Raw genomic sequence first — 27,933 nt, forward strand, 5'->3', positions numbered from 1 at the left:
GCTTCTGTGTCTCTGAATTTATTTTTGTTCATCAATTTATGCTGTTCATTATATTCCACAAATGATAAGGTCATGTGATACTGGGTCTTTTCCTGATCAAGGCACATACATGGTTTGCAGGCTCAATTCCCAGTGTGGGGGTGGAGTCATAAACTTTTCCTGGACCCTAATGTTTTGTTGTGTATGGTTTTTTTTTGTCATTCAGTGTAACTTTATTTACTGTTTATTGCACATGATTTGAGGTCTTTTATTTCTAACCACCAAAGATTCAAAGGACTATTTTTTCCAAGAAGTTTAACATTAATATTAGTGAATTCATGTATTCATGTGTTTTTATTGTAAACATCTGAGTTATTCACATTGTCATAGATCCTGAACTCATAAGCGTGGACCAAGCATAGACTGGCAGCAAGCCAGGAAGCCACTCTGCAAGCCAACAGATACTCTGCATAAGGAGAAAAGTCATAGCACAACATTTAATGTCCAACCTGAGTCACCTCAGAATGTTACATATATTGACTTCTGAATTCATATAGTATCGGGAACTCAACTGCTTGGTTGGTGACAGGGTTGACCTGGTTTTGGGAGGATTATTCCTGAAATAATTAAGGAAAGGGAGGCTCAGTCTTTCTTCTTGGTTGCTTGCTCCTTCCCAGCACCTTCATCTTTCTTCTCGTCCTCAGCTTCTTGGGCATCTCCTCCTTCACCTTCACCTCCTTCCTCCTCCTTTGTGTACTCAAATTCTTCCTTGGCACCTTCTTCCTCTTCCTCTCCTTCCTCTTCCTTCTCCTGCTACTTCTTCTCCTCTTCAGCTTCTCCTTAAGAGGGGGGTTCATCCTTAGCTTCCTCAGCTTTTGCAGACTCAATGGACTCCTTCACCTCGATCTGCTCCTCCTGAACGTGGCTGGTGTATTAAGAAGGGAAAGAGCGAGCAGACATCAAGTAGGAGCTAGTCTGTAAACCACCGTAGGCAGATCCACCAAAGACCTGAGAACTCTGGGAGCAGCTGCTGGCTATGCTTCCCACGCTGGTGAAACTGAGCCGGGTCTCCTCACCTTCCAAGAGTTTCCTGTAAGCTGCAATGTCAATGTCCAAAGCCATCTTCACATTGAGGAGGTCCTGGCATTCTTTTAAATGTCATGCCATTTCACTCTTTGTACTTCTCATTTTCTAATTTATTGATTGTGTCCTGCATAGCACTAATGTCGGCGTTCTGCTTATCCTCCAGCTCTTGCAGCTGCTTTCCCAGCGCTTCGTTCATGCCCCAGCTTGTTCAATCTCCAGGGTCTTGGCTTGAACAGGCAACAGTTCTTGGCAGCGCTCTCGGTCAGCACAGTGAAGTGGCTCTTGTACCATTCTTTGGCATTCTGCATGTCCTTGGCAGCCAGCTTCTCGTACTGGGCGCGGATGTCCTTGAGCATGGGGGAGAGGTTGGACTTGCAGAACACGTCCATCTCCACGGAGATCTGAGCGTATTGGATCTGTGCCTGCAGCTCGGCGATCTCCTCTTTGTGAACCTTCTTCAGAAAGGCAATTCTGTCCATCAGGCTGTCGATGAGCTTTTCGAGCTCAGCGCCAGCAAGAGCTACCTCATCTGCACCTTTGCGCACCTCCATCAGCCAGCCCTTGGTGTCCTCATGATTCAGCAGCTCTTCCTGGTAGTGCGCCTGCAGGTTGCTCCCAGTCCTTTCCGAGCCCTGGTGCCTCCTAACTGCCCACTGCCCTCTCGACGCCAGGGACAGGGCGCGGTGGGCCGGGGCACAGGCATCCCATTTTCATTAAAATGTTCAACCTGGGCCAGCTTCACTGGTGTCCGCAGGCGGCTCAGAAGCAGGCAGTGATCCCAGAGACGCTGCCCGCCCGACCTGTCCGGTCCCCAATTGCGACCCGGAACACGGGGTCAGCATCTGGTGCTTACCGCCCCAATTGCGGCCTGGATGCCGCAGACGGCATCTGGCACTGCCTGCCCCACCTGCATATGCAAATTTACCCGCCATCTTTGTTGGGTTAATTTGCATATCACGCCTGATTGGCTGGTGGGCACAGCGGAGGTATGGTCAATTAGCATATTTCTCTTTTACTAGAGGCCTGGTGCACGAAATTAGTGACCTGGGGGGGGGTGTCCCTCAGCCAAATCTGCACCCTCTCCAATCTGGGACCCCTCAGGGGATGTCCAACTGCCTGTTTAGGCCCGATCTCTGTGGGATCGGGCCTAAACAGGCAGTCAGACAACCCTTTCACAGTCCAGGACTGCTGGCTCCCAACTGCTTGCCTGCCTGGCTGATTGCCACTAAATGCTTCTGCCTGCCAGCGTGATCGCCCACTAACCACTCCTCTGCCAGCCTGATCAATGCCTAACTGCTCCCCTGCCAGCCCGATCGTCCCCAACTGCCCTCCCCTGCATATTCCCTCTTTATTAGATAGGGTTTTTTCTTTAACATATTGGACAGCCCTAACTGGTTTGGCTAGTGGATGGAGCATCAGTCTGCAGACTCAAGGGTCCCAGGTTCGATTCCGGTCAAGGGCATGTACCTTGGTTGGGGGCACATACCCAGTGGGGAGTGTGTAGGAGGCAGCTGATCAATGTTTCTCTCTCATAGATGTTTCTAGCTCTCTATCCCTTTCCCTTCCTCTCTGTAAAAAATCAATAAAATATATATATTTTAAAAAAAGAAACATTTAAGATTCCTCCATATCTGCCTGGCTGGTGTGACTCAGTGGTTGAGACCCCAGCCTGCCACAGCTGGGAGTGGATGGCGCCGTGTGGGTGTGCACTGCAGCCGCTGGCAGGGGATTGCTCCATGGGGGTGCAGCGTCCCTGCCAGGGCTGAGACCCCAGGCCAGGCTGCCACCGCAGGGAGGGGATTTAATTTGTTTGTTTTTTTTATAAAGGGTCAGGAGGGCCTCTGGGCAGCATTCCGCCAGGCCACTTACTCTGCAGGCTGTCAGCAGCAGCCCTCCCTGAGACTGGGGGACTCCAGCGGGGCTCAGAGGACTGGGTGCCGCCATCTTGTGGCTATGAGTGCCGCCATTTTTCCCGGAGTGATGGTTAATTCGCATATTACTCTTTTATTAGATATGATTAGTGTAGATAAGAGAATAAACTCTGTGATTTGCATACCCACATCTGTAAGCCTACTTCTGCTCCAACCTACACATGGGTGAGATATATGATTATTTCACACCATCCTACCCAAAGCAATCTATAGAGTCAATGCACTTTCTACGAAAATAAAATGGCGTTTTTCAGAGAACTAGAATAAATAATCCAAACATTTATATGGAACCACAAAAGACTCCCAAATAGCCACAACAATCTTGAGAAAGAACAGAGTTGGTGGTATCATGCTATACTATAAGGCTACATTAATGAAAACAGCATGGCACTGAAATAAAAACAGACACATTCGTCCATGGAACAGAATACAGAGCCCAGAAATAAACCCACACCTAAACGGTCAATTAATAAGGAGGAAGGAAGCAAGAACATACAATGGAGTAAAGACAGTCCCTTCAATAAATGGTGTTGGAAAATTGAACATACATGCAAGAAAAGGAAATTAGACCAACTTCTTACACCATAATAAACTCAAAATGCATTAAAGACCATGTGAGACTCGGAACCATAAAACTTTTGAAAAACATAGGCAGTAAAAAAAGTGCTCATTACATTTGTCTCATAACCAACAAGTCTAATCGTGTCACTCCCCTTTAACTCCCTTCCTTGGCCCTTACTTCCCATTTTTCTCCCCAGCCCAGCTTGCTGCATCCTTGGAGGACTTGTTTCTGACCCTGCTCGGTACCCACCCTCCCTGCCTCTGGGCCTTTGCACATGCGAAGATTGGTTTCCCTGCTTTCACTCTGCCCCACCCCAGACCCTGTCTGTTCTCCAGCCAAAAGCCATATTGATTTAGCACCATAAAGCAGATCATCTTACTCCCTGCCTCAAAACCCAGTGGTTCCCCACTGCTACTGGACTATACCCCGAAGCCTGACCATGCCCTGGGCCCCGGGTTACCTAGCCTGGCCTTCCTCTTAGATCTCATCTGTGCTCCTCACTGAGCTGTGCTTTAGTCACCGGCAGTCTCTCCGCCCACTGAGTGAAGCCAGCCACTTCCCCCCATCCTGGCTTGCTGTGCCCCTGCCTCCTACGCCCCCCCCAGCTGTGTGCAGGGCTGGCTCCTTTTCATGCCACTAAATGTCACCGCACTGGACTAGCCTTCCCTAACCTCTTAGCTAACGCAGCTCCCACCCCACCCAGGCGCTGTTTTCTGGACAGCACTTACCCCGACCTGGTGTCGCTCCTGTTGGTCGTGTCTCACCCTGCAGGTCTGAGCTGGAGGGCAGGGACTGTGTGCGGATCTTCAGATGGCAAATTCCGGGGTCAGTAGATGCCTGTCGACTTGGCGAGTAAATGAATGTGCAGACCACATGACACACACACATTTACACAGGCTCATACCGCTGCACTTTCAGTTACAGCTGCACAACGCTCCCCTCTTACCACCAAGGTAGCCTGCTGTACCTCTTGTGCACTTACCTCCTGCACTGAGAGGCCTAACGGTATAAACACTGTCACCCCCACAACACGCATAAGTGTACACACACACACACACATGGTTTTCTGCAACATCTTACATTCCCATCAGCAATACAGACCGACTTCCTTTGTTAGGATAAGCCTCACTGCGCCATGATGCATTATTTTTTTCTAGTCTGCCCCCAACCCCCGCCACCGCTCTGGATTTTGCCCACTTCTATAGCTTCTGCAAGAATCCACTAATCCCAGGTCACTACTGCGCTTCTTCAGGGATCACTTCCGAAGTTATAGCAACGTCTCACCATTCTACTGGACACCTGTAACTAACAATTTTCAATGCAAATATAACTGAAATGTACAAATGATAAAAAAAACATTAAAACTAAACCTATACTTTTATTTTAAAATAAATAACCACACAGCTTCACCCTATCAAACCTAGTCCTGTTTATGACAAATACCAATGAAACTACAAGTTTCCTAATGTTAACTCATCCCTTTATACATCAAGACTTAGGCTTTTTCCCCCTCACAATCCTTTTTTGATCAGCCCTGGCCAGGTAGCCCAGTTGGTTGCAGCATCATCCCAATACACCAACGTGGCTGGTTCAATCCCCAGTGGGGGCACGTACAAGAATGCACAAATACCCCTAGCTGGTTTGGCTCAGTGGATAGAGCATCGGCCTGCGGACTGAAGGGTCCCAGGTTCGATTCCAGTCAAGGGCACATGCCTGGTTGTGGGCTCCATCCCCAGTGTGGGGTGTGCAGAAGGCAGCCGATCAATTATTCTCTCATCATTGATGTTTCTATCCCTCTCTCCCTCTTCATTCCTCTCTGAAATCAATAAAAATATATATTAAAAATAAAAAAAGAATGCACAAATAGGTGGAAGCACAAATTGATGTTTCTCTCTCTCTCTCAATCCCTTCCTCACCCTCTCTAAAATAAATACAGAAAACATTTTTAAAGTCCTTTTTATCAGATTAAGAGATGTTCTTCATTTACACATGCACAAAACAGTATGTATTACAAAAAGAAATTTCCAAGTAGAAGTAGAAACTTCCGCTTTCCCCAGACCAAAGCAACTAAAACCTTATTTGGGAAATTTTGAAAACACAATCTATTGTTTTTGTAATCTTGCAACACACATTTTTATTTATTGTTAAAAATACATATTTTACAGCAGGACAAGTATACACAGACTAAAACAGCAGGACTCCCACGTGCAGCCCGAGCCACATTGGAAGCCTCTTAGAACCATTTAGTGCTCTGACAGCGGGACTGCGCGGGTGGAGCAGGAATAAATAATAGTGCTTTTGGGAGAATCGTAGTGACCAATAGGGTAGCTCAGGATGGGGCCCCACCGAGTCCGGAGCAGCGGGAACAACACCCCAGGACTGACATGTGCAAAGTTCTAGATCCCCCAACAAAGTGTCTAAGGACCCACTAGGCCTGTGATGGGCTTCAGTCCCTAAGCCAGGCTGTGGTAACGAGCCGGCCCAGGGCTTCAAGCACACCTAGCCTGGAGAGAGAGGAAAGCCGCCCTGTGTAACTGGGTCCAGTCTAGGCACAGGAAGCCACGGCTAGCTGACTGGTCAGGGCTTCTTAGGGATGGATGTTGGTTGAATTGAGGATTCGGGACGTAGCATCAGATTTGGAGGCCTTTGAAAGTTCTCGCTGTGGAAAAGTAAACACCGTCAGTGGCAATATTCCCTTTCATGCATACCCGCCCGCGTCAGCTTGGGTTAGGTGTCAGCGTAAGGCCGCTGAGGGCCACTTCTCTGACACAGGTGCATAGCACAGGCTGTGTTAGGAACGAACGGTGAGGCACTCTGAGCACCATTCTATTAGTCACAGGTTAAGCACGTGACCCTTCCCTCAGCCAGTCCATCTGTGAAAACCCCACAGAAGAGAAATCCCTTTTGCGTCACGAAGTACTCTGAGTTGCTGAGCTGGGTTGGCAACAAGCTTTGGTGTCTGAGGCCTTTATAAAGCAATGGGCCAGACCACATATCTACCAATCCCTGGGGCTGAGGGCCTTGTAACCTGGTGATTTGATCTCATGCTGGAGCACATGGTACAGGAGGAGGAGAGAAAGCACAGATGACCTTGACAAGGACAGGGGTTAGTAGAGGTTAGTCTGCTGGCTGCAGTGCGGCCCGATGAAGGCTGCCACCCACAGCAACCAAAACCACATGCACCTCCTCAGGCTTGACCGCAGGTAAGCAGGTACAGGTGTGCTCCAAGTGGGTGAAATGGGGCTCGACTGAGCAAGCCCAAAAGAGACACCTGGACAAGCAGCCCAGCATTCAGCCAGCCAGAGCGCACCCAGGCAGAACCACAGCCATCATGTGATTTGAAACAAGTGCCAGAATAGGAAGCTAACTTCAGGGCTCAAAGCGAGCTGTAGCCATGGACAACTGGGCCCTTCTCCAGCTCCCAGCAGGAAGCGAGCTGGCACCCAAGCCTGTAACTCGGCACCCCCAAGGGCAAGGCAGCCTCACCCTCTCAGCAGAAAGCTACTGAGAGAAGAGAGCATACCCCTTAAGTAAAGGGCACTGCAGGGAAGTGCTGGTAAATATGGAGGAGGATACAGGAGCTGAAGAGCATTCTGGGAAAATGACTCTTCCACAGCCTCACATATGCTTTGGGATAGAAATAGGCAAAGGCGAGGAAATGAGCGTTGGCCAGCCCAGAGTGGACAGACAGGGGGCATCCAGCCCCGAGGGTTAGTAAGGCACATACTCCAGGGGAGAATCATCACGTAGGCCAAGCACCTCATTCTAAGCAGCACACAGATGGGGCTCCCCTCCAAGGCCACGGGGCCGCTATTCTTTCCAGCATGTGGGAGGCCTGTGATGTCACAATCGGGATGGTGAACGCTTTCTGTTGTGAATAACACGATACAAAAACTGTGCCTGACTTTAGGGGGGCTGAGAATCCAATTCACGTCTGCACAAGTTTTCTTGTTAATCGGCAGGTTAGGGTGCAGGAACTGAAGCCGGTGGCTGGTCATGCCGTCTGCCTCGGGAACTCCCGCCTCCTTTGTAAAAAGGCCTGTGGTTGCACAGCTGACGCTTACTGGTTAGTGTAGCCCCGTGCCCAGATCGGAATGAAGCCAGCAGATGACAGATCGGTTTGAGAAAGGGACGTGGGACATGCAGGGGTTGCCATACAGACCTGAAGCCCAACAGTGGAGCTGTCAGAGAGGGACGGATCCTTCTAAGAACAGAGAATTAAGACAATTACCAAGAACTCCACCAAGAGAGCACCAGGGCAGTGATGCGAAGGGCCGCCTCCTGCAGCCAGGGAATGGTACTTCTTAAGCAGAAGGATCCAGGTGACATGTCTACTTGCTGCTGTCAACTTCCTACGTACCTCCTCCCGGAACCAGCCCACCCCACGCCACGGTCAAGGCAGGAAAGGGATTCTCAGCCTCCAAAAAGCTGTCCCAGCTAAGAGCGCCTGGGCCCCGTGGGAAGACACCCACTGCCCCAACTGTGTGCTCCCAGAGACTGGCAGATATTAGAAAAGGTCAATTACCGCAAACTCAGAATAGGTGCTGGCAACAGAGTTAATGCTGAAGTTGCGCTGGAGGGGGGCCGAGCTGGGGTACCCACCGCTCAGCAAGCTGCCATTGAGCTCCAGGTTCTCCTTGTCGGCTCCGTGCCGACCAGCACGGGGGTTTTTCTTCCCTGAACAGGTAGACGTGAGGATTGGCTGTAGGGAAAGGAGAGATCAGTATGTTACTCTTATAATGGACACACACACACACACACAGTATACCATCTTAATATCACACATGTGTCGGTAATCCTATACAGTACTTCTGATGTAAAAAACAAACAATAAAAAACCCGTACTGATTCTCAGAACACCTATCTTGAGCATCATCTGTAAAACACATGACAGCACAGACTCCCCGCCTGTCTCCTTAAGCGAGGGGACCTGGTTGCCTAGTGACCCAGTGTCAGGGCTGGAACCCACGTGCAGGGCCCTTGCTCAGCAGCCACTGAAAACCTGGCTCTGAAATGAGCCTGTGGAGACCCCCAGGTCTCTCCAGCTTCCCAGCCCCATCCCAGGGCTCCCCCATGATACCAGTGGGGCTCAGCATGGCCACGCTCTTCTTTCTCTCATTCGGTTTTAGATGAACCAGCTTGCATCTGCCAACTGCAGCATCTCAATGATAACTGAGTTCAGGGGTCTTAGAAACTGGAACCAGTACGCGGGGCTCCGGGATAAACAGGCTGGGGTGGTGCTGGGGACGGGCTCGTACGCAGAACTTACTAACCTTGCTGCCAGAAGGTGGAAGTCGAGACACGGGGGAGCGGTAGACTGTTCCCCCAAAGGCAGGCCGAATGCTACTGTTGGCCGTGGCATTGGACATGATGGTAGTGTTCAGCTGAGGAAAACAGAGAGATTACTCATTCAGGTAACATGCTCAGCAATCCACCCCCAGACTCAGAGAAATGAGTCTGGGCAGCAGACTAACAAAGATGCATTTCCATAAAGAGCTTTGAGGAAACTTGTGAAAAGTGTTCTAAGCCTATTTATGTCTAGTATATGGAACTCTAAAATGGTATAACCACCTGTTTCTAAAATTAGACAGACACCTATCATATGGCCCAGCCCAGGAGAAATGAAAGCCCAGCTCCATACAAAGACTCAGACATAAATATTTATAGCAGCTTTATCTGCAATAGCAAACAACCAGAAACAAGCCAAAATATTCATGGATAGGCAGATGGATAAGCCAACCACGGTAAAGTCATACAGTGGATACTGCTCAACAATAGGAAGTATGACCTACTGATGCATGCGACGCCATGATCAATCTCTCCAAATTATGCTAAATGAAAAAAATTATGCTAAGTGAAAAAAGCCCTATTATACGAGTCTCTATATATAAAATGCAAACTACTGAATAGTGACAGAGCAAATTGTGTTTGTCTGGAAATGGGGGAAGAGGAATAGGACAATGGGTATGTTCATGGTCTGGTCTGTGGTGACAGTTTTAAGGCGCATACATGTCAACCTTTATTAAGTGTACACTTTAGACACTATGTGTCAATCTTATTCAGTAAAGCTGTAAACATTTTTGTAAATGAAAATCTCAAGGTGGATTAAAAACCTCAAATGGGATAGCAAAACAATTCAAAGACACAGAATAGGAAATACAACACAGGAAAAGATATCTGTGTGGCTTCAAATCACAGATGGAGCATTTACAAAGTACAAGTACAAGCCCTGAAGAAAATAGACTGATAACATGGTTACTGTATTAAAATTAAGAACTTCCTGTTCATCAATGAAACGCCATAAAGAGTAAAAAGACAAGCTGCACAAGATAAGACACACATGAACACTGGGAAAAGCTACTGTAACACAACTGACAGGGAGTAGCATCCAAAACAAAGAATTCCTACAAACCTTGTAAGAAAGAGACAAATGCTCACTTCATTAGTAAGTAGAGAAATGCAAACCAAAATCTTAATCAGACATTACTTCAGACCCATCAGGTGAACAAAAACCTAGAAGTCTGAAAACATCATGTGTCAGGCACTGCCACCGGAAGCACAGATTGTCATAACCACTTTGGAATCTGACGGTGTGATTAGTGCAGCTGAAGCTTCAGAAATGCGTGAGCGTTGGGCTTCCGGTCAAGATGGCAGAGCAGACAAACACTGTGCTTGCCCCCTCCCAGGACCACAGCAAAATTATATCTAGACAACAGAACAACTATCACTGAGAACCGCCAGAGCCAAGCTGACCTGAAGTCCTGTCGAGATTGGCTGGGGGGGCAGAGGTGGGAGGGGCAGAGAGGAGGAACAGGCAGGTCCCACACCCACCTGTGGGTTGGTAATTGGTAGGGATCTCAGCTCTGGAGGTTCCCCTCGCAGGAGCCAGGGGTCCCTGCCCCAAACGAGTCCCCCAAACCCAAGGCTCATAACTTCTGGCTGTGAAAACCAGGGAGGATGGTGGATGAGTGAGACAGAGGGCTGCCAGAGTCCCAGGTGTTCCTCTTAAAGGGCCCCACATGGATGTTGGTTCTCACACTAACTCGCTCTAGGCTGGGGCAGCAGCTCGAAAACATCAGAAACATCCGGGGAGGAACTGAACTGTCTAGCTTTGAGGCAAGTGCTGAGGAGGCAGCTTTCTCCCAGACAGCATGCTGGCAGGTGCCCCTGTTTCTTTGCTGCGCCCACCCTCACCCTACAGGCACAGGTGGGCATCATACCTGAGCCTCCTTTAATTTGACTAACACTTCCACTGCATTTCCATACCAATGGCCCATCTTGGCTCATGATGTGGACTCTCCTAAAATCTCTTTAAAGTCCACAAACCCCAAACAAGAACTATCTCACCTCAGTGTGGCCCCAAACCTCTTGCTAAGCAGTCCCAAGCCTCAGTTCAGATTGGCCCCTCCTGGGCACCTCCAAGCCCAGCAATCACTACCAACCACCTGCAGATCACGGTCTCTCATGCTGGGTGGCCCTGGGCAGGGTATCATCAGCAGCTGACCTTCGCCTGCACCTCCCAGGAGGCCCCACAGCCAGCACACCCAGTGGACAGTGTCAGACCAGGCCACACCACCACCCGAGCACCTCCACGAGTGACACATTCAAGGGGTGGACTTGGCCAGCAACAGAGCCCAGCTGAAGTGAGTCCTCCTCTCCACAGGAGCGAGGTGGGTTGGCGGGGGGAGAGGAGGGTGTTGGTGGTGGTGAGAGTGTGCTGAACAGCAGCCCCTCCCCTGTAGCCAATCAGTCTGGGGGTAAATCCTTGCCAATAGAGATCAAGGCTCAAGTACAACTGGAGGGTGCACATAGGCCACAGAGGCCAGACGTACCTGGAGCGCCAGCTCAGGTGACTGGGGATGGTGCACCACGGGCCCTACAGGACGCCTACTACATAAGGGCACTCCACCAAGATGGGAAGATGTAAATAAATGGCAACAAATACATATCAACAATTACTCTAAATGCTAATGGCATAAATGCTCCAATCAAAAAGACATTTGGTGGCTGAATGGATAATGAAACAAGACCCTTTCACATGCTGTCTACGAGAGACTCACTTCAGATCAGAAGACATACAAATAGTCTGATTGTAAAGGGATGGAAAAAGGTATTTCATGAAAAAGCTGGTGTGGCAATACTTACAGCAGATAAAACAGACTTTAAAACAAAGGCTATAATAAGAGACAAAAAAGGACCCAGCAATTCTATTTCTGGGTATGTATCTGAAGAAACCCAAAACACTCATAAGAAGACATATATTCCTTACAGCATTATTTACAATAGCCAAGAGACAGAAGCAACCTAAGTGTACATCAATAGATGAAAGGAAAAAGATGTGGTAGCCCTCGAGGGTTGCTCAGTGGTTAGAGCATAGGCCTGTGGACCCAAGGGTCCCAGGTTCGATTCCCGGTCAAGGGCATGTACCTCCATTGCAGGTTCGATTCCTAGCTCTGGTTAGTGTGCGTATGGAAGGCAACTAATCAATGTGTCTCTCACATCGATCTCTCTCTCTCCACCCTCTTCTCCCTCCCCTTCTACTCTCTAGAAGTCAATGGGAAAAATATCTCCGGGCAAGGATTAAAAAAAAAAAAGTGGTATATACATATAATGCAATATGACTCAACCATAAAAAGAATGAAATCTTGCCACCTGCAACAACATGGATGGACCTAGAGAGTATTATGCTCAGTGAAGTAAGTCAAAGAAAGACAAATACCATGTTATTCACTTATATGAAAAACCTAAAGAACAAAATAAACAAACAAAACAAAGCACAGCACAGGGAACACAGTCAATATTGTAATAATTATGTATGGTGCCAGGTGGGTACTGGACTTATCGGGGTGATCACTTTTTAAGTTATTTAAATGTTTAGTCACGGAGTGGTACAGCATTATATTATTTCGGGGATACACCAACTGTAATTACAAAATAAAAAATAATAGAACCCTGGCTGAATAGTTCAGCTAATTAGAGTGTTGTCCCAACACACCAAGACTGCAGTTCGATCCCAGGTCAGGGCATACACAAGAATCAACCAATGAATGCCATTAGTAAGTGGATCACAAATCAATGTTTTTCTCTTCCTCCCCCTTCCTCTCTCTCTCTCTAAAGTCAATTAAAAAATTAATTGATATTTAAAATTAAAATAATAAATTAAAAAACAAGAAACATATGAGGGCAGCACTTTGACAGCAAGGATAGCCCACCTTGTACTCTTAGCAGAGAGATTCTCAAACTTTTAATTAAAATAAAGCTTTCTCCCCTTTGCTCTTCTCTTTTAGAAAAAAAAAAAAAAGAAAAAAAAAGCTTTCTGGAACTGAATATTAGTGTTATATGTTTTAAAAAGTTCACATTATTTTCATAATAATATTGAACAATAGGGAGCTAATTTCATAAAATGTTAAGAGGACACAAATAAGTAGTCAATATTGTAATAATTATGTAATGACCATGTATTTGAAGAAAGTTTGATGCTATGAAGAAAAACCCACAAACAATATAAAATAAGCAAAAAGACAGAAATCAAAATTATATAATGTGAACTCTACTTTGTAAACATACATTATTTTTAAAAGCTTTTTTAAGCCCCACCAAGGTGGCTCAGTGGTTGACCATTGACCTATGAACCAGCAGGAGGCATGCTCGGGTTGTGGGAATGATCCCCAATGCGGGGCGTGCAGGAGGCAGCCAATCAATGATTCTCTCTCATCATTAATGTTCCTATCTCTCTCTCCCTCTCCTTTCCTCTCTGAAATCAATAAAAAAACATATTTTAAAAGAACAAGAAAAACACCAAATAGTTTTAGTAGTCTTCTTGTAATTATGGTACAGGTGCTTTTAAAATGGTTTTTATATATTATGAAGTATGATTAGGAGAAGAGAAATAATGCTCCAATCTCAAATGGACTCAACTGAAAGTCTCCAGAACCCTTCCCCATCCCTGCAGGGCAATCTCTGCAGGACACATGGCAAGAGACGGCTTGGCCCTGCCCTCCACACGCCCTCATCACTAGTGGGGGCCATGGAGCCTCCTTACCTTGCGCACTTTGCCCGGGGTGGTGGGAGTCATTCCTCGCCGCTTGTTGGGTGTCCTGGGAGTACTGCCATACAGCATCTCTGTCTCTGTCTGCTTCTTGTTCTTCAGTTGCTGTGTGACAGTCAGAAGCAACAGTGACACATCCCGGGGAGAGAGCAGGTCTGGGCTGCTCACGTGGCCACCCTTCCCACTTCCCAAACTGGGCTCACGTACCCTTTCCTGCTTCGCTCGCTCTTTCTCTAACCGATGCATCTCCCACTGCTCAGTCACATAGTCCATGAATTTCTGCCCGTGGACCACAAATGCTGTTGAGTGTTTCTGTTCCCACAGTTCAATCTGGGCCTTCAATTCCTCTTCCAGCTGAGACCACACAAACACGTGTTATTTTATTTTTTTACAGAGAGGAATGGAGAGGAAAAGAGAGTTAGAAACATCTATGAGTGCGAAACATTGACCAGCTGCCTCCTGCACACCTCCTACCAGGGATGTGCCTGCAACCAAGGTACATGCCCTAGACCGGAATCGAACCTGGGACCTTTTAGTCTGCAGGCCGATGCTCTATCCACTGAGCCAAACCGGTCAGGGCTAAGCACGTGTTATTTACTTCAAACCTTTGGTGTGAAGCCTGAAGGAAATCATTTCCCCCAAAAAATGATTACTCCTTTCCCAGAGCAACACTAGGCTGACTCCAGGGAGCTGGACCCACTTGGGGAAAATGTCAGAGTAGCTGAAATCAAAGGCGAGGGATGGTCTGTTCCCAATACACAGGCCCAGCGTTGCCACTGGTTTTGGTGCTGAAAGTGAGAGAATGGCTTGCAGTGAGGGCAGCACCATCTGGGTCAGGCTTGGGACCTGCCTCCTGCAAGCCGTCAAAAGTGGGCAAGTTACTTAAGTTCTCAGTACCCCCGTTTCCTCATCTGCAAAAATGGAAAGCACTTTGAAATAATACCTGGCCCTTCATTCAGTAAATACTATTATTATTAAAATAGAGAAGATACTTAAGCCCACAGAACTTGCTCAAGATAAAGAGCTTGCTCTGTGTTATCGGCTGAACTGTGCCCCCTCCCCACCCCGTTCATATGTTGAAGTCTAACCTCCAGTATCTAGGAATGTGGTTTTATTTGACGTGTGAAGACAACCACCTACACGTCTTGGAAGAAACCAGCCCTGCTTAGGCCTTGACCTCAGACTTCCAGCCCCCAGACTTGTGAGAAAATACATGTCTTTGTTCAGGCCGCCCAGTCGGTGGTACAGTGTTGTGGCTGTGCTAGAAAACGAATACACCTTGACATACAGCTGCTTAGCCCAGTAAGGCCCAGTGTTACTTATCCTTGCCTAACCTTTGAAAGAGAAGACAGCTTGGGGCAAATGATTCAAAGCAAAGAATCCACAAAAAGTGAGGTATTTTGTAGTCAAGCACCAAAGCTATTAACACTATTACCTTCGGGAGTGTTTTTTGGAGCCTGGCTCGTTGCTTTTCCTCCTTTAGAAGATTTCCTCCACGATTTGTGAATCGACTTGGATCAGATGCTTTTCTCTGTGAAAATACATTTTAATCAGAGTAAACCCTGGGACAGGCAATCAGACCAATCACTTCTGCTAGGACTCCTTGCTGTCATATTTGGATGTACATTATTAACCCACTGTACGCCATAAGCGTCTGTAGACGAAAGCGGCAGACCTTTCCCACATGCCACAAACATCTATAAAAAAAAATGTTTTGCCGAAACCAGTTTGGCTCAGTGGATAGAGCGTTGGCCTGCGGACTCAAGGGTCCCAGGTTCGATTCCGGTCAAGGGCATGTACCTTGGTTGCGGGCACATCCCCAGTAGGGGGTGTGCAAGAGGCAGCTGATCGATGCTTCTCTCTCATTGATGTTTCTAACTCTCTATCCCTCTCTCTTCCTCTCTGTAAAAAAATCAATAAAATATATTTTAAAAAAAAATGTTTTCCCTAAGTGGAAGCCGTGATCAACTTTAAAATCATTTGTCGTGAGAATGTTCAGCTGAAAATATTCAAGAACACCCGAATTGGGAGTAATATATTAATTTTTATAATATTCATTGCAAACTGACTTTTGAAATTAAAATTCAAAATACCGTGGCTTGTGGGGATGGTTCCCGTTTTGGATGCGTGGCAGTTAACGGGTTAAGGAGCCTGTGAGGTTTGCATTCCCACTGCCTCTCAGCAGTGAGGAACGGAGGGTCCTAAGGCAGGGGAGCTGGGTGTGAGCACATCCACTTCGTGCAGGAAAACCAGTGCTTCCTCTGTCAGCTAAAAGACAGGCTGCGATGCCGAAACCAGTTTGGCTCAGTGGATAGAGCGTCGGCTTGCGGACTGAAAGGTCCCAGGTTCGATTCCGGTCAAGGGCATGTACCAGTAGGGGGTGTGCAAGAGGCAGCTGATCGATGTTTCTCTATCATCGATGTTTCTAACTCTATCCCTCTCTCTTCCTCTCTGTAATAACATCAATAAAATATATTAAAAAAAAAAAAAAAAAAAGACAGGCTGCGATATTACCGCACCACGCCACTGGCTCCCTTCCTTGGTTCAGATGTCAAAAGACTGCGTCACCTACAGGAAATGAGCTGTGTGGAGGGACAAGGGAAAGGTCCACACTCAGAGTCTGGTGGGCACCCTACTGTCCACTCTCTTTATGCCTGTTCAGACAATGCAGCTTAAATATGCAAGGTTAAGGGTTAGAGATAATCTGGTTTTCATTGAATTGACCCTCACAAAAAGGACAAATAATATATAGTATGTTAGGCTTTTTTTTCTGTTTTTTTATTTTATATATATTTTATTGATTTTTTTACAGAAAGGAAGGGAGAAGGATAGAGAGTTAGAAACATCGATGAGAGAGAAACATCGATCAGCTGCCTCCTGCACACCCCCCACTAGGGATGTGCCCGCAACCAAGGTACATGCCCTTGACCGGAATCGAACCTGGGACACTTTAGTCCGCAGGCACATGCTCTATCCATTGAGCCAAACCGGCTAGGGCCTGGGTTTTTTTGTTTTGTAATTCTATCATGCATACAGTATACCAGAACAGTAATATAAGCATATAACTTAGAAATAGAAATTAGACGTGTACACTCAAAGTTAGGGGCAGGTCATCAGAAAAGTACAGAAGCAACCCTGACCATTTGCTAAGCTTGTGAAGACATTCCATTCCCCTCCCAGCCTGCTTGGTCGGTGATGGCCTACAAACAATTCCTAAAAGGGATGGGAGTTAGTTTCTTATTTTTTCTTAAACACCTGCATGTCAACAAGGGTTACTTATTTGGTTCTTTACTGACAGTTATTCCTCCTCCTTCTGTCAGGGGTCACTGAGGACGGGGAAACCTGTCCTTAACCAGCTGTAAGGTCTCACACAGTTCTCCCCAGGTCTGAGTCCTCGTTTCCCACCTGTAAACGTGAGCTTGAACTCAGGCCTCCCTGAAGGACCCATTAACAGGGCCAGCATGAACCTGAGAGCAAGGCTGTTTGATTTTTTTTTTTAAGGCTGTTTGATTTCTGTGTCCACTATGCCTCCTCCTAGTCCCTACCCCGAGCTCTGAAATGCTCTGAGGGAACCTGCCTGTGCTACGTCGATCAGAAGAAGCGGAATTCAGCATACAAATGTGCACTAACACCCAGGCAATTTTCAAAGAAAACAGCAAAAGTTGGAAGGGAAAATATTGCTTGCCTGGCCCAATATCTATTCTTCTCTCCCTCCTCAGTATCAGAACCGAATTCCTCTGTGGCAGCAAGACCGCCAGCCTCACCAGCATGGCACATGAGCAGAGATGCTGGGACGAGAGCTTCGAGAGCCCTTGGAGGGGCTGTCGGGACAGTGCCTTCTGTGGCTTCCTCCACATGGTGCCTGAGGGCTGTGGTGGGAGCTCGAGGGCCAACCTGAACCTGAGGATAAGGCCCATGAGCTGGAGAAGCCTGGGACCCCACTGACTGTGGAACTGCCACAGCTGCCCTGCACTGGCCCCCTCTGGACTTCCTTTATGCCAGAAACTTCTACCTTCATGAAGCTATCTGGTCAGGGTTTTTCTCTTATATGTTCCTGTACGTGAGCCTCACAAATACAGATAGGTCAGTAGTAAGCTAGAGGCTTAGTGATGAAGACACTGGTATTAGAAGCTCAGCAGAGAAAAGGAGACTGACTCTATAAAGGACATGCTTGCTTTCTTTCTTTTTTAATCCTCACCCAAGGATATTGTTTCATTTTTAGAGACAGGGGAAAGGAGGGGGAGAGGCAGAGAGAAATCATCGATAGATCTTTCTCACATCAACTGGTTGCCTCCCCGATGCTCCCTGACCAGGACCAGGGATTGAGCCTGCAACGGATTGAGAGGTAAATGCCCTTGACCAGAACTGAACTCGGGACCCTTTAGTCCGCAGACCGACGCTCTATCCACTGAGCCAAACCGGCCAGGGCAAGCACATGCTTTCTTAATACTTCATTGTACTCTGAGAAAAACAAGAGGAAAGTGAGGGCAGTACCTCAAACTCTAAGAAAAGCTTCCAGCTTTCTTCCCACTTCTGCACGCCTTCAAAGAGTTCTTTGTGAACCTCGAAGTAGTTTCTTAACCGCACAACCTCAGCATCATGGACCTGGAGCAGACTTTCTGTGTAGTCCTCTGCAAGATAGAAGCCCAGGAGTTTTAAAAAATTCCTCTAGTGTTTCGCATCTTACTCTCTAACCCCTCATTCCCTAAACTGGAAATAGAATATTCTTCACTATAGTAAAAACGCTACATGAATAAGTATACATTGTGGATAATAAAAATCTGGTTTGTCACCCTCCACCTGGAGGGACTACGGAGTAAGGACTAAAATGACAGAGATTCGCAAACCTCTCTGTCATCTCTCACCTTCTCTTAGCTTTCTTTCATATCCTTTGTTTCCACCCTGCTCAGGAGTGGGTTGGGTCACAGAAAATGTCCCCAATGTGGAATTTAGTAGATAACCTCATCTTTATACTCAGTTCAGGTCAGACTAGAATTCTGTTGGGCTCTGGGGTCAGACGCTGCGGCCTTAAATGTGAGCTCTGCCCTTTACCTGCTGTGCCTCGGGTTCAAGTTGCTCAACATTTATGCACCTTTGTGTCCTCATCTCTTGACATGAGATTGAGATATTATTGTTAAGAGTTTGCCGTTGCACCTGGCATAGAGTAAGCAAGTGCTGATAAACTTGAGCTTCACAACTACAGGCTACAGTGATAAGCTGCTTCAGAAATTAAGACATCCCTTATTTCCCAGTAGCATCTGCAAATGCTCACTGATACAGGAATGGCTACTTATGGTGCAAGGCTTGAAAAGGCAGTTTTATCTGTTCAGCAGAAGAAACACTTTCTGGTGAACATGTGCACTTCGTTACAAGTGCAGGCCACATTAAGGCCAGCGCTCCTGTACTAACCATCATAATAAGCAGCAAAGGCTTGTCTCTGCTCCTGGCTGTAGAAACACTGGTCCCAGTACTTAGCCAGCTCCACTCGTATCGCTTCAATCACTTTCTTCATGTTTTGAATTTTCAGTTCCTCCAAGCGATCCACTTCTAATTGCAGCTGAAACACAGATATCTGGTAAAGGTGCTTGTTCTACTTTTACATTCACAGAGCTTTGGAAAAATTTTCCATTTTTATTTCTTTATTTTTGTTAATCCTCACCCAAGGATATTTTTTAAAAATATATTTTTATTGATTTCAGAGAGGAAGGGAGAGGGAGCGAGAGACAGAAACATCAATGATGAGAGAGAATTATTGACTGGCTGCCTCCTGCATGCCCCCTTCTGGGGATTGAGCCCAAAACCTTGGCATGTGCCCTTGACCGGAATTGAACCTGGGGACCCTTCAGTTCGCAGGCCGACACTCTATCCACCGAGCCAAACAGGCTAGGGCCAAGGATATTTTTCTATTCTTTTTTTTTTTTTTTTGGGGGGGGGGGGGGGGCGGGGGAGTGAAACGAAGAGGGAAAGACAAGAGAGAAACATCAATGTGAGAGAAACACATCGATTGGGTTGCCTCCTGCATGAGCCCCGATGAGGGCCCAGGCCGGGGAAGAGCCTGCAACCAAGGTACATGCCCTTGACCAGAATCGAAACGGGACCCTTTGGTTCAAAGACCGACGCTCTATCTACTGAGCCAAACTGGCTAGGGCAAAAATTTCCCCTTTTTAAATAAAATTATAGCACAAAATCACAGAGGTCAACACTATAACAATCCTATCAAAGGAGCCAGAAACCTAAGAAAGGCACAGGAAAGATAAAAGGTAAGTGGGTTACTGCCACCTTTTTCTGATGCTTGCTTTAAAATAGACTTGCTCGCCCTGGCTGGTGGGTTTAGTGGTTAGAGCGTTAGCCTGTGCACCGAAGGGTCTCAGATTGGATTCCTGGTCAAAAGCAGGTACCTGGGTTGCTGGTGTGATCCCCAGTCTGTCAGGGTGCAAGTGGAAGGCAACTAATTCATGTATCTCTATCACATCAATGTTTCTCTTCCTCCCTTCTACTCTCTAAAAATCAATGGAGAAAATATTCTCGGGTGAGGATTCACAACAACAACAAAAAAGACTTGTTCAAGGCAGACGTTGGTAAAGACATGAGATCAGACATAAAAATGCCTGTAGAGACTGCGGATCCAGCACCCTATGGGTTTCCTACCGCTTTCTTAACTTTGGCCTTCGACCCAGTCATAGCCATGGCCACAACAGCTTCTCTCTCTTCGTCTGGTATCTGCAGTCTGTCCCAGAGCTCCCGGATCTGAGCACGCAGCCCCTCACACACTTCTTCATTTTGTGATTTCCGCACTTCCAGCTGTGGCAAGGAAAGACAGTGGTTATGGCAAAGGCAGCGGCAGAGGCGAGCCCTCTGGCTTCCCACAAAGTGTCTGGACCCGATGCAGAGTAAGTACTGTTATAAGACTGTGAGGAGGTGTGTTTTCATGACTTCTGAATACAAACTGTAAGGCTGTCATTTACAGCAGGATCTCACACCCCAAGAATTAGGATGCAAATTTTGAAATAAAAAGTTTTTCCAGTGGAGAGGGGTAATAGGGGGAAAAAAGAGGGACATCTGTAATAATCTCAACAATAAAGATTAAAAAATTTTTTTTCAATTAAACACTAATTCAATGACTATTATTTCATCCATCATTTCAATTTCATGTTCTTAGAGCTACATATAAATTAAGTTTTTTGTTTAAAAAAATCATGGTTGTATATCATCTACTATCTTCATCCTCCCTCCCTCCCTCCCTCCCTCCCTCCCTCCCTCCCTCCCTCCCTCCCTCCCTCCCTCCCTCCCTCCCTCATTCTCTTAACCTACACTGGGTCCTAAAAATCACTGCAGGGAAAAACCTGTCCCTTTTTTTTCAAATTGCTGGATACTATGGAGATGAGATCCCAGGCCATATTCCGAATAGACATTACCTGCTGTAGCAACTTCTGTAGTGCTGCAATATTCTCCAAAGACAAGCAAAAGGCATCTTCATCTTCACACACCACATCTCTTTCAAAGCTTGTATCCGGGGTGTGATCTAATTCTTCCATACAGAGTATGATCTGTCTTTTTATGTTGACAAACTCCTCACGCCGAGATGCCTGTAAAATCAAATGATCAGAAGACACCCACAGGAAAGTCAGACTGACTTTTAGGAAGTATGGAGGCAGGGAGTATACCTTTGTTTCCCTCAAAGTTGCCAAATGTTTCCTGAACTGGTTCAGCTCTTCCAGGCTGGGAACGGAGTCGCTGTCAATGTCATATTGCGGCATGCAAAGCACTTCACACAGTTCTTGATCTTGTTCCGTAAGTAGTTTCAGTTCACGTTTCCTCTCCTTTTTCTGTTTGCGCATCAGCTCCACCTGAGTGCGCAAGTCTTTTTCTAGTTGCAAGATGGTTGGCTCTCCTTCCTCCTAGAGGATATACCATTGTTACAAGTTTCAAGTGGATTTCCTCAAAGGAAGAGTAGGATAACTTACAAATAAATCAGTTCATGGCACAGTGTCATCTCTGCCTAACTTTTCCTGAGAGTTAAAAATAAAAAAGTTGTAGTATATGCCTCCCAGACTGATAGCAAGGGGGAGTGTTTGAGACTAAAGCACTGCGACACTCATTAGCTGATTCACCTCTGGCAAGCTGTCCCTCAGGCGGCATCTACATCTTTGCCCATACAGCTCTCCCTCAGGCGGCATCTCGGAAACTCTAAGAGTCCCCAGGACACTCACAATCAGGGGAGCAGTGCGCAGGGTCTTGGCCCGGGCCAACCCCTTGAACCTGTCTCCAAGGCCGCCTTTTCTCTGACTTCCCAAATCAGCTCCAACGAAACTCTCCTGTTTCTTCTATCCTAAGTCCTTCCTTGTTTTGCTGTCCTCAGCTTTAACAAACAAACTCTCAAAAAAAATACATTAGCTGCTTCACATCTCAACAGGGCAACTCTTTTTTTTTTTTTAATATATTTTATTGATTTTTCACAGAGAGAAAGGGAGAGGGATAGAGAGCTAGAAACATCGATGAGAGAAAAACATCGATCAGCTGCCTCCTGCACACCCCCCACCGGGGATGTGCCCACAATCAAGGTACATGCCCTTGACCAGAATCGAACCTGGGACCTTTCAGTCCGCAGGCCGACGCTCTATCCACTGAGCCAAACCGGTTTCGGCAACAGGGCAACTCTTTATATAAGTAAAAATGACTGCTGGGCCCCTAGCTGGTTTCGCTCAGTGGCTAGAGCATCGGCCTAGAGTGGGACCAAAAGGTCCCAGGTTCGATTCTGATCAAGGGCACACGACCAGGTTGTGGGCTTGATCCCAGTGGGGGACTTGCAGGACGCAGCCGATCCATGATTCTCTCTCATCATGGATGTTTCTATCTCTCTCTCCCTCTTCCTTCCTCTCTGAAATCAATAAAAAATGACTGTGGAACTGGTTGGCTAGGCAGCACATTTCCCCCACTTCTCGTGTCCAGGACCACCCTGACACAGACACCCTCCACTCAGCCCCAAGGCAAAGCTCCTGCCTCAATCTCAGACCCAAACAGGAGCCCAGACCCTGTGTACCTGAAATGGCTCAACATGCAACTCGTTGCACAAGACAGCCAACTCTTTTTGACAGTTGCCTATGCTTTTAATGAGCCTTGCCTTCAGACTTTCTTCTTCAGCAATCATCATGTCCAGGAGGTCCTACCAGAGAGAAGACAGACCCATAAAATTTGGAACTAAGGGGGGAAAAAAACCCAAACAACAAATAACACCAAAACACCAATCATTTCAAAATTTTAATACCCACGTCATCCTGCAAAGACACCAGCACTAAACTCACCTTGATATGCTTATGTACGACCTGAGTTCTTTGTAACCGCTGGTCCTCAGGAATCCCAATCAATTCCCATATTTCCCGAAGGTGACTCAGGGCTTTCTGGAGACATAATATGGAATCCTCCGCAATCACCTCACTGGAAAGCAAGAGAAATCAGCTGCATGAGCCATTACCTCTGACACACTAAGAGAAATATTTACAGCCCTGGCTGGTTGCTCAGTGGTTAGAGCATTGCACCACAGACCAAAGAGCCTCGGGTTCAATTCCCCTTTATTCCCAGGCAAGGGTACGGTATATACCTCGGTTGAAGGCTGGATCCCTGGCCCTGGTCAGGGTGTGTGAATGTGAGGCAACCAAGTGATGTTTCTCTTTCACATCAATGTTTTTCTCCCTCTCCCCTCCTCTCCATTCTCTCTCTCGGGGGAAGGGCGGGGAGGGGTGCTGTCCTGCACTAGAGATTGAGGTGTAGAGCAAGCATGTCAAACTCGCGGCCCACAGGTTGCATGTCCCATTTGGCCCATGTTAGCCTTTGAGTTTGACATGCTTAGGATTTACCTAATACATAGTCACAAACCCCAAACAGAAAGCCAAAATGGAGACAAAGAAACAACCCCCAAATGAAAGAACTAGAGAATTCTCCAGAAGAGATAAATGAAGCAGAGATAAGAAATTTATCTGAATCAAGAGTTCAGAATAATGATAGTAAAAATGCTTAACAGCATGAAAAAAAGATATACTGGTAGGAACTATGAAAAAAGAACAGTCTGAGATAAAGAATGACATAACACAAATAAAGAACACATTGGAAGGAATACACAGCAGATTAGGGGAAGCTGAGGATCGAATTAGTGGATTAGAAGACAATGCTGAAAATATCACTCAGAGAACCAAAAAGAAAAAAACAGGACAGCTTAAGGGAGCTGTGGGACAATGTGAAACGTAACAATATTAGAATAGCAGGCGTGCCAGAAGAGGCAGAAAGGGAGAAAGGCATAGAGAAGGCGTTTGAAGAAATAATGGCAGAAAACTTGCCTAACCTGGTAAAGGAAAAAGTCCCATTAGTGCAGGAGGCATGGAGAACCCTAAACAAGAAGAACCCAAACAGGCCCACGCCCAGACACATCATAATTCAAATCCAAAAATTACAGACAGAGAGAGAATCTTAAAGGCAGCAAGAGAAAAGAAAACTGTTACCGACAAAGGCTTCCCATAAGGCTGACACCCGATTTCTCATCAGACACTCTACAGGCCAGGAGGAAATGGCATGAAGTACTCAACAAGGATCTGAGACCAAATTACTATATCCAGCAAGGCTATCATTCAAAATAGACGGTCAAAAAAAACACACAAACAAACAAACAAAAAAATAGGCGGTCAGCGCCTAACCGGTGTGGCTCAGTGGATAGAGCGTTGGCCTGCGGACTGAAAGGTCCCAGGTTCGATTCCGGTCAAAGGCATGTACCTTGGTTGCGGGCACATCCCCGGTAGGGGGTGTGCAGGAGGCAGGGGGTGTGCAGGAGGCAGCTGGTCGATGTTTCTCTCTCATCAATGTTTCTAGCTCTCTATCCCTCTCTCTTCCTCTCTGTAAAAAATCAATAAAATATATTTTTTTAAAAAATAGACGGTCAGGTCCGGGTGAGGCCGCGCGCCCCCGGGTCCAGGTGAAGCTGGATCCTGGGTCTGGGTGAGGCCGTGCACCCCTGGGTCCGGGAGAGGCCACGCGCCCCTGGGTCCGGGTGAGGCTGGGTCCTGGGTCTGGGTGAAGCTGGATCCTGGGTCCGGGTGAGGCAGTGCGCCCCTGGATCCGGGTGAGGCTGGGTCCCGGGTCCGGGTGAGGCCGTGCCCCTGGGTCCTGGAGAGGCCGCGCGCCCCTGGGTCCGGGTGAGGCCACGCGCCCCTGGGTCCGGGTGAGGCTGGATCCCGGGACCGGGTGAGGCCGCGCACACCTGGGACCGGTGAGGCCACGCGCCCCGGTGCCTGGGTGAGGCTGGGTCCCAGGTCCGGGTGAGGTCACGCGCCCCTGAGTCCGGGTGAAGCCGCGCCCCTGGGTCCGGGCGAGACCAAACCAGAGGGAGTCGGACCTGCATTACCACCATTTGTCCACCATCCAGAGCTGAGGGGTCAATGCCGACATATACTCATAAGGAACTGGTGGACATTGAAATTGGGTCTCAAAAGAACTGTTGGTCCAGAAAGAAACTCACTACAGACTGATTCATTTGCCTGACAGCATAACTATTATTGCTCATCTCACATTCGGTTCTTATAAGTATATTTCTAGTAACACATGATCTCACTCATCTAGGGGAAATGATGAACAACATGGACTGATGAACAAGAACAGACCCAGAAACAAGGAGGCATCGATCGGACTATCGGGCCTCAGAGGGAGGATAGGGGAGGGTGGGGGGAGGGGGGAGAGATCAACCAAAGGACTTATGTGCATGCATACGAGCGTAACCAATGGTTAAGGACAACAGGGGGGTGGGGCATCCGTGGGGAGGGGTGGGGGATGGGAATGGGGGGATGAGGACAAATGTGTGACACCTTAATCAATAAAGAAATTAAAAAAAAAAATAGACGGTCAAATAAAGAACTTCCCAGACAAAAAAAAGGCTTAAGGAGCACATCACCACCAAGCCAGCATTACAAGAAATGCTAAAGGGATTGCTGTCATGAGAAGAAGAAACGGAGAGAAACCTAGCCATACAGAATTAAAACGGCAATAAATAAGGACCTCTCAATAATAAACCTAAGTGTAAATGGATTACATGCTCCAATCAAAAGGTGTAGGGTAGCCAAAGCCGGTGTGGCTCAGTGGATAGAGCGTCGGCCTGGGGACTGAAGGGCCCCGGGTTCGATTCCAGTCAAGGGCATGTACCTTGGTTGCGGGCACATCCCCAGTAGGGGGTGTGCAGGAGGCAGCTGATCGATGTTTCTCTCTCATCGATGTTGCTAACTCTCTATCCCTCTCCCTTCCTCTCTGTGGGAAATCAATAAAATATATTTAAAAAAAAAACCAAAAAACATGATACAACTCTATGCTGTCTACAAGAGACCCACCTCAAAACAAAAGACACACACACAGGATGAGAGTGAAGGGATAGGAAAATATTTTTTTCCGTGCAAATGGAAAAGAAAAAAAAAAGCTGGAGTAGCAATCCTCATCATTGATGTGTCTCTCTCTCTCTCCCTCTCATATATATTTTTTAATTGACTTCAGAGAGGAAGGGAGAGGGAGAGAGGGGGAGAGAGGGGGCGGGGAGAGAGAGAGAGAGATAGAAACATCGATGAAGAGAGACAATCATGGACCGGCTGCCTCCTGCACGCCCCGCACTGGGGATGGAGCCCGCCACCCGGGCCTGTGCCCCTGACCGGGAATCGAACCCGGGACCAGTCAGTCAGTCCGCAGGCCGACGCTCTGTCGGCCGAGCCACACCGGCGAGGGCGGGTAACTTTTATCTTAAAGGCGAGCAGCCCCCTTCCCACCCTGTCCCAGGTCACGGGCCAGTCAATGACAGCGTGACGCCGCGGGTCCCGACTCCCAGTCGGCCCTCCTTCCCCGGCTCCGAGTCGCTAAAACGACCGGGAAAGACTCCCACACGGAGTTCCTTCACTCGCATGGACGCCGAGCTCTCTTTCCATTCAAGGGTCTGGGGGGGGGGGGGGGTCTCTGCCCCGCCGGGGCCGCTCCCGGTGCGCCGGCCGCGCCCCGGCCTCACTCGAGTGCGGGCCGAGGTGACACCCCCCGGAAGCCCCACCGGCCCCGCACCCGGGAAGGGCGTCCCCCCTCCCGCGTCCCCAACTCCCCCACAGTCCCCACCTTCTCCTCATGATGGAAGTCTCCCAGTCACCGGACGGCCAGGTCCACCTCCTACTCCACACGGAACCGAGCGACGCGAACAGCACCCGGCACCGGCTCGCACAGGATCTGCCACTTCGCGAGCCGTTAGGCACCCGCGGGATTTCAAACCAAGCACCGTGGCGGAACAGGCCTGCGATTGGTGCCCCGTCCTGTCGCTCCTCGCGAAACCCCGCCCCCCGCCCCCAGCGGAGTGTCGCGAGAGCTCAGACTCGGCTGCGGGGATGCAGAGCTGGGCTCGCCTCCTGCGCGTTCGGCCACGCCCGAGGGCGGACCGCTTCCCTCGCTCGGCCACTGGGGGCGCTCTGGAGGTGCCCGCCCTGCCGCTACCCTGAGGCGGTTTTGTTTTTAAATTTTTTTGTTTAATCCTCACCACGGGATATTTTTTTAAAACTGATTTTTAAAGGGGACAAATGCAATACTTTCAACAACAAATATTTAATTAAAAATAAATTGATTTTGCCCTGGCTGGTTTGGCTCAGTGGATAGAGCGTCAGCGTGCAGACTGAGGGGTCCTGGGTTCGATTCCAGCCAGGGGCGCATGCCTGAGTTGCAGGCTCCATCCCCAGTGGGGGATGTGCAGGAGGCAGCTGGTCAGGGATTCTCTCTCATCATTGATGTTTCTGTCTCTCTCTCCCTCTCCCTAACTCTCTGAAATCAATAAAGAAATATATTTAAAAAAATAAAAAATAAAAAAAATAGATTTTTAGAGAGAAGGGAGACAGCTCAATAGGGCACCGGACCGGGGATCAAACCTGCATTCTAGGCCTGTGCCCTGACTGTGAATGGAAGCTACCCACAACCTTTTGGTGTGCCATACAAGCTCTAACTAACTGAGCCGCCGACCAGGGCGGTTTTTTATTTTTATTTATTGAGAGCTAGAGAAACGTGGATTGTCCCACTGAGTTGTGCATTCATTGGTTGCTTCTTGCACGTGCCCTAAACAGGGATCCAACCCACGCCCTGGCATATGGGGACTACGCTCTAACCAATTGAGCTGCCAACCAGGGCTCCCTGCAGGTATGATTCCAAGTGCACTCAGTTGCCTGGAAGGGGCAGAGAGCACAGCGAGCCGACTGCCCAGGCACCGCCCATAAACGCTGCCCTCCCAAACCAGCTGGGTGTGGCCCGAGCAGGTTACTAGAAAGCCCTGGCCCCTTGCTTCC

At 48.0% G+C, this 27,933-nt stretch overlaps 1 protein-coding gene and 1 pseudogene across 8 annotated transcripts; both read right to left on the bottom strand.

Moving 5' to 3' along the window:
• Positions 1-50: 50 nt before the first annotated feature.
• On the bottom strand, positions 51-1,772 carry LOC307095063 (neurofilament light polypeptide-like; annotated as a pseudogene). Its single transcript has one exon. The product of its transcript is annotated as a neurofilament light polypeptide-like (transcript).
• A 3,935-nt stretch (positions 1,773-5,707) lies between these two features.
• On the bottom strand, positions 5,708-26,852 carry PRC1 (protein regulator of cytokinesis 1). 7 transcript variants are annotated; one of them, XM_079764038.1, is made up of 15 exons: positions 26,729-26,852; positions 22,909-23,041; positions 22,647-22,769; positions 21,271-21,504; positions 21,022-21,192; positions 20,255-20,407; positions 19,016-19,163; positions 18,101-18,237; positions 15,042-15,137; positions 13,814-13,960; positions 13,601-13,711; positions 8,832-8,942; positions 8,161-8,260; positions 7,721-7,762; positions 5,708-6,217 (listed from the first exon to the last, which is right to left on the bottom strand). In XM_079764038.1, exons 1-14 carry the CDS (start codon positions 26,737-26,739, stop codon positions 7,743-7,745), a joined length of 1,695 nt encoding a protein of 564 aa, XP_079620164.1. In that variant the 5' UTR covers positions 26,740-26,852; the 3' UTR covers positions 5,708-6,217; positions 7,721-7,742. The 7 variants fall into 7 exon arrangements, with proteins under 7 accessions (XP_079620164.1, XP_079620161.1, XP_079620160.1 ...); XM_079764035.1 differs by having other exon boundaries at positions 7,721-7,759; positions 8,084-8,260; XM_079764034.1 differs by having other exon boundaries at positions 8,084-8,260.
• Between the last annotated feature and the right edge of the window lie 1,081 nt (positions 26,853-27,933).

Source organism: Cnephaeus nilssonii (assembly GCF_951640355.1).
Source record: "Cnephaeus nilssonii genome assembly, chromosome: 24".
Taxonomy (NCBI): Eukaryota; Metazoa; Chordata; class Mammalia; order Chiroptera; family Vespertilionidae; genus Cnephaeus; species Cnephaeus nilssonii.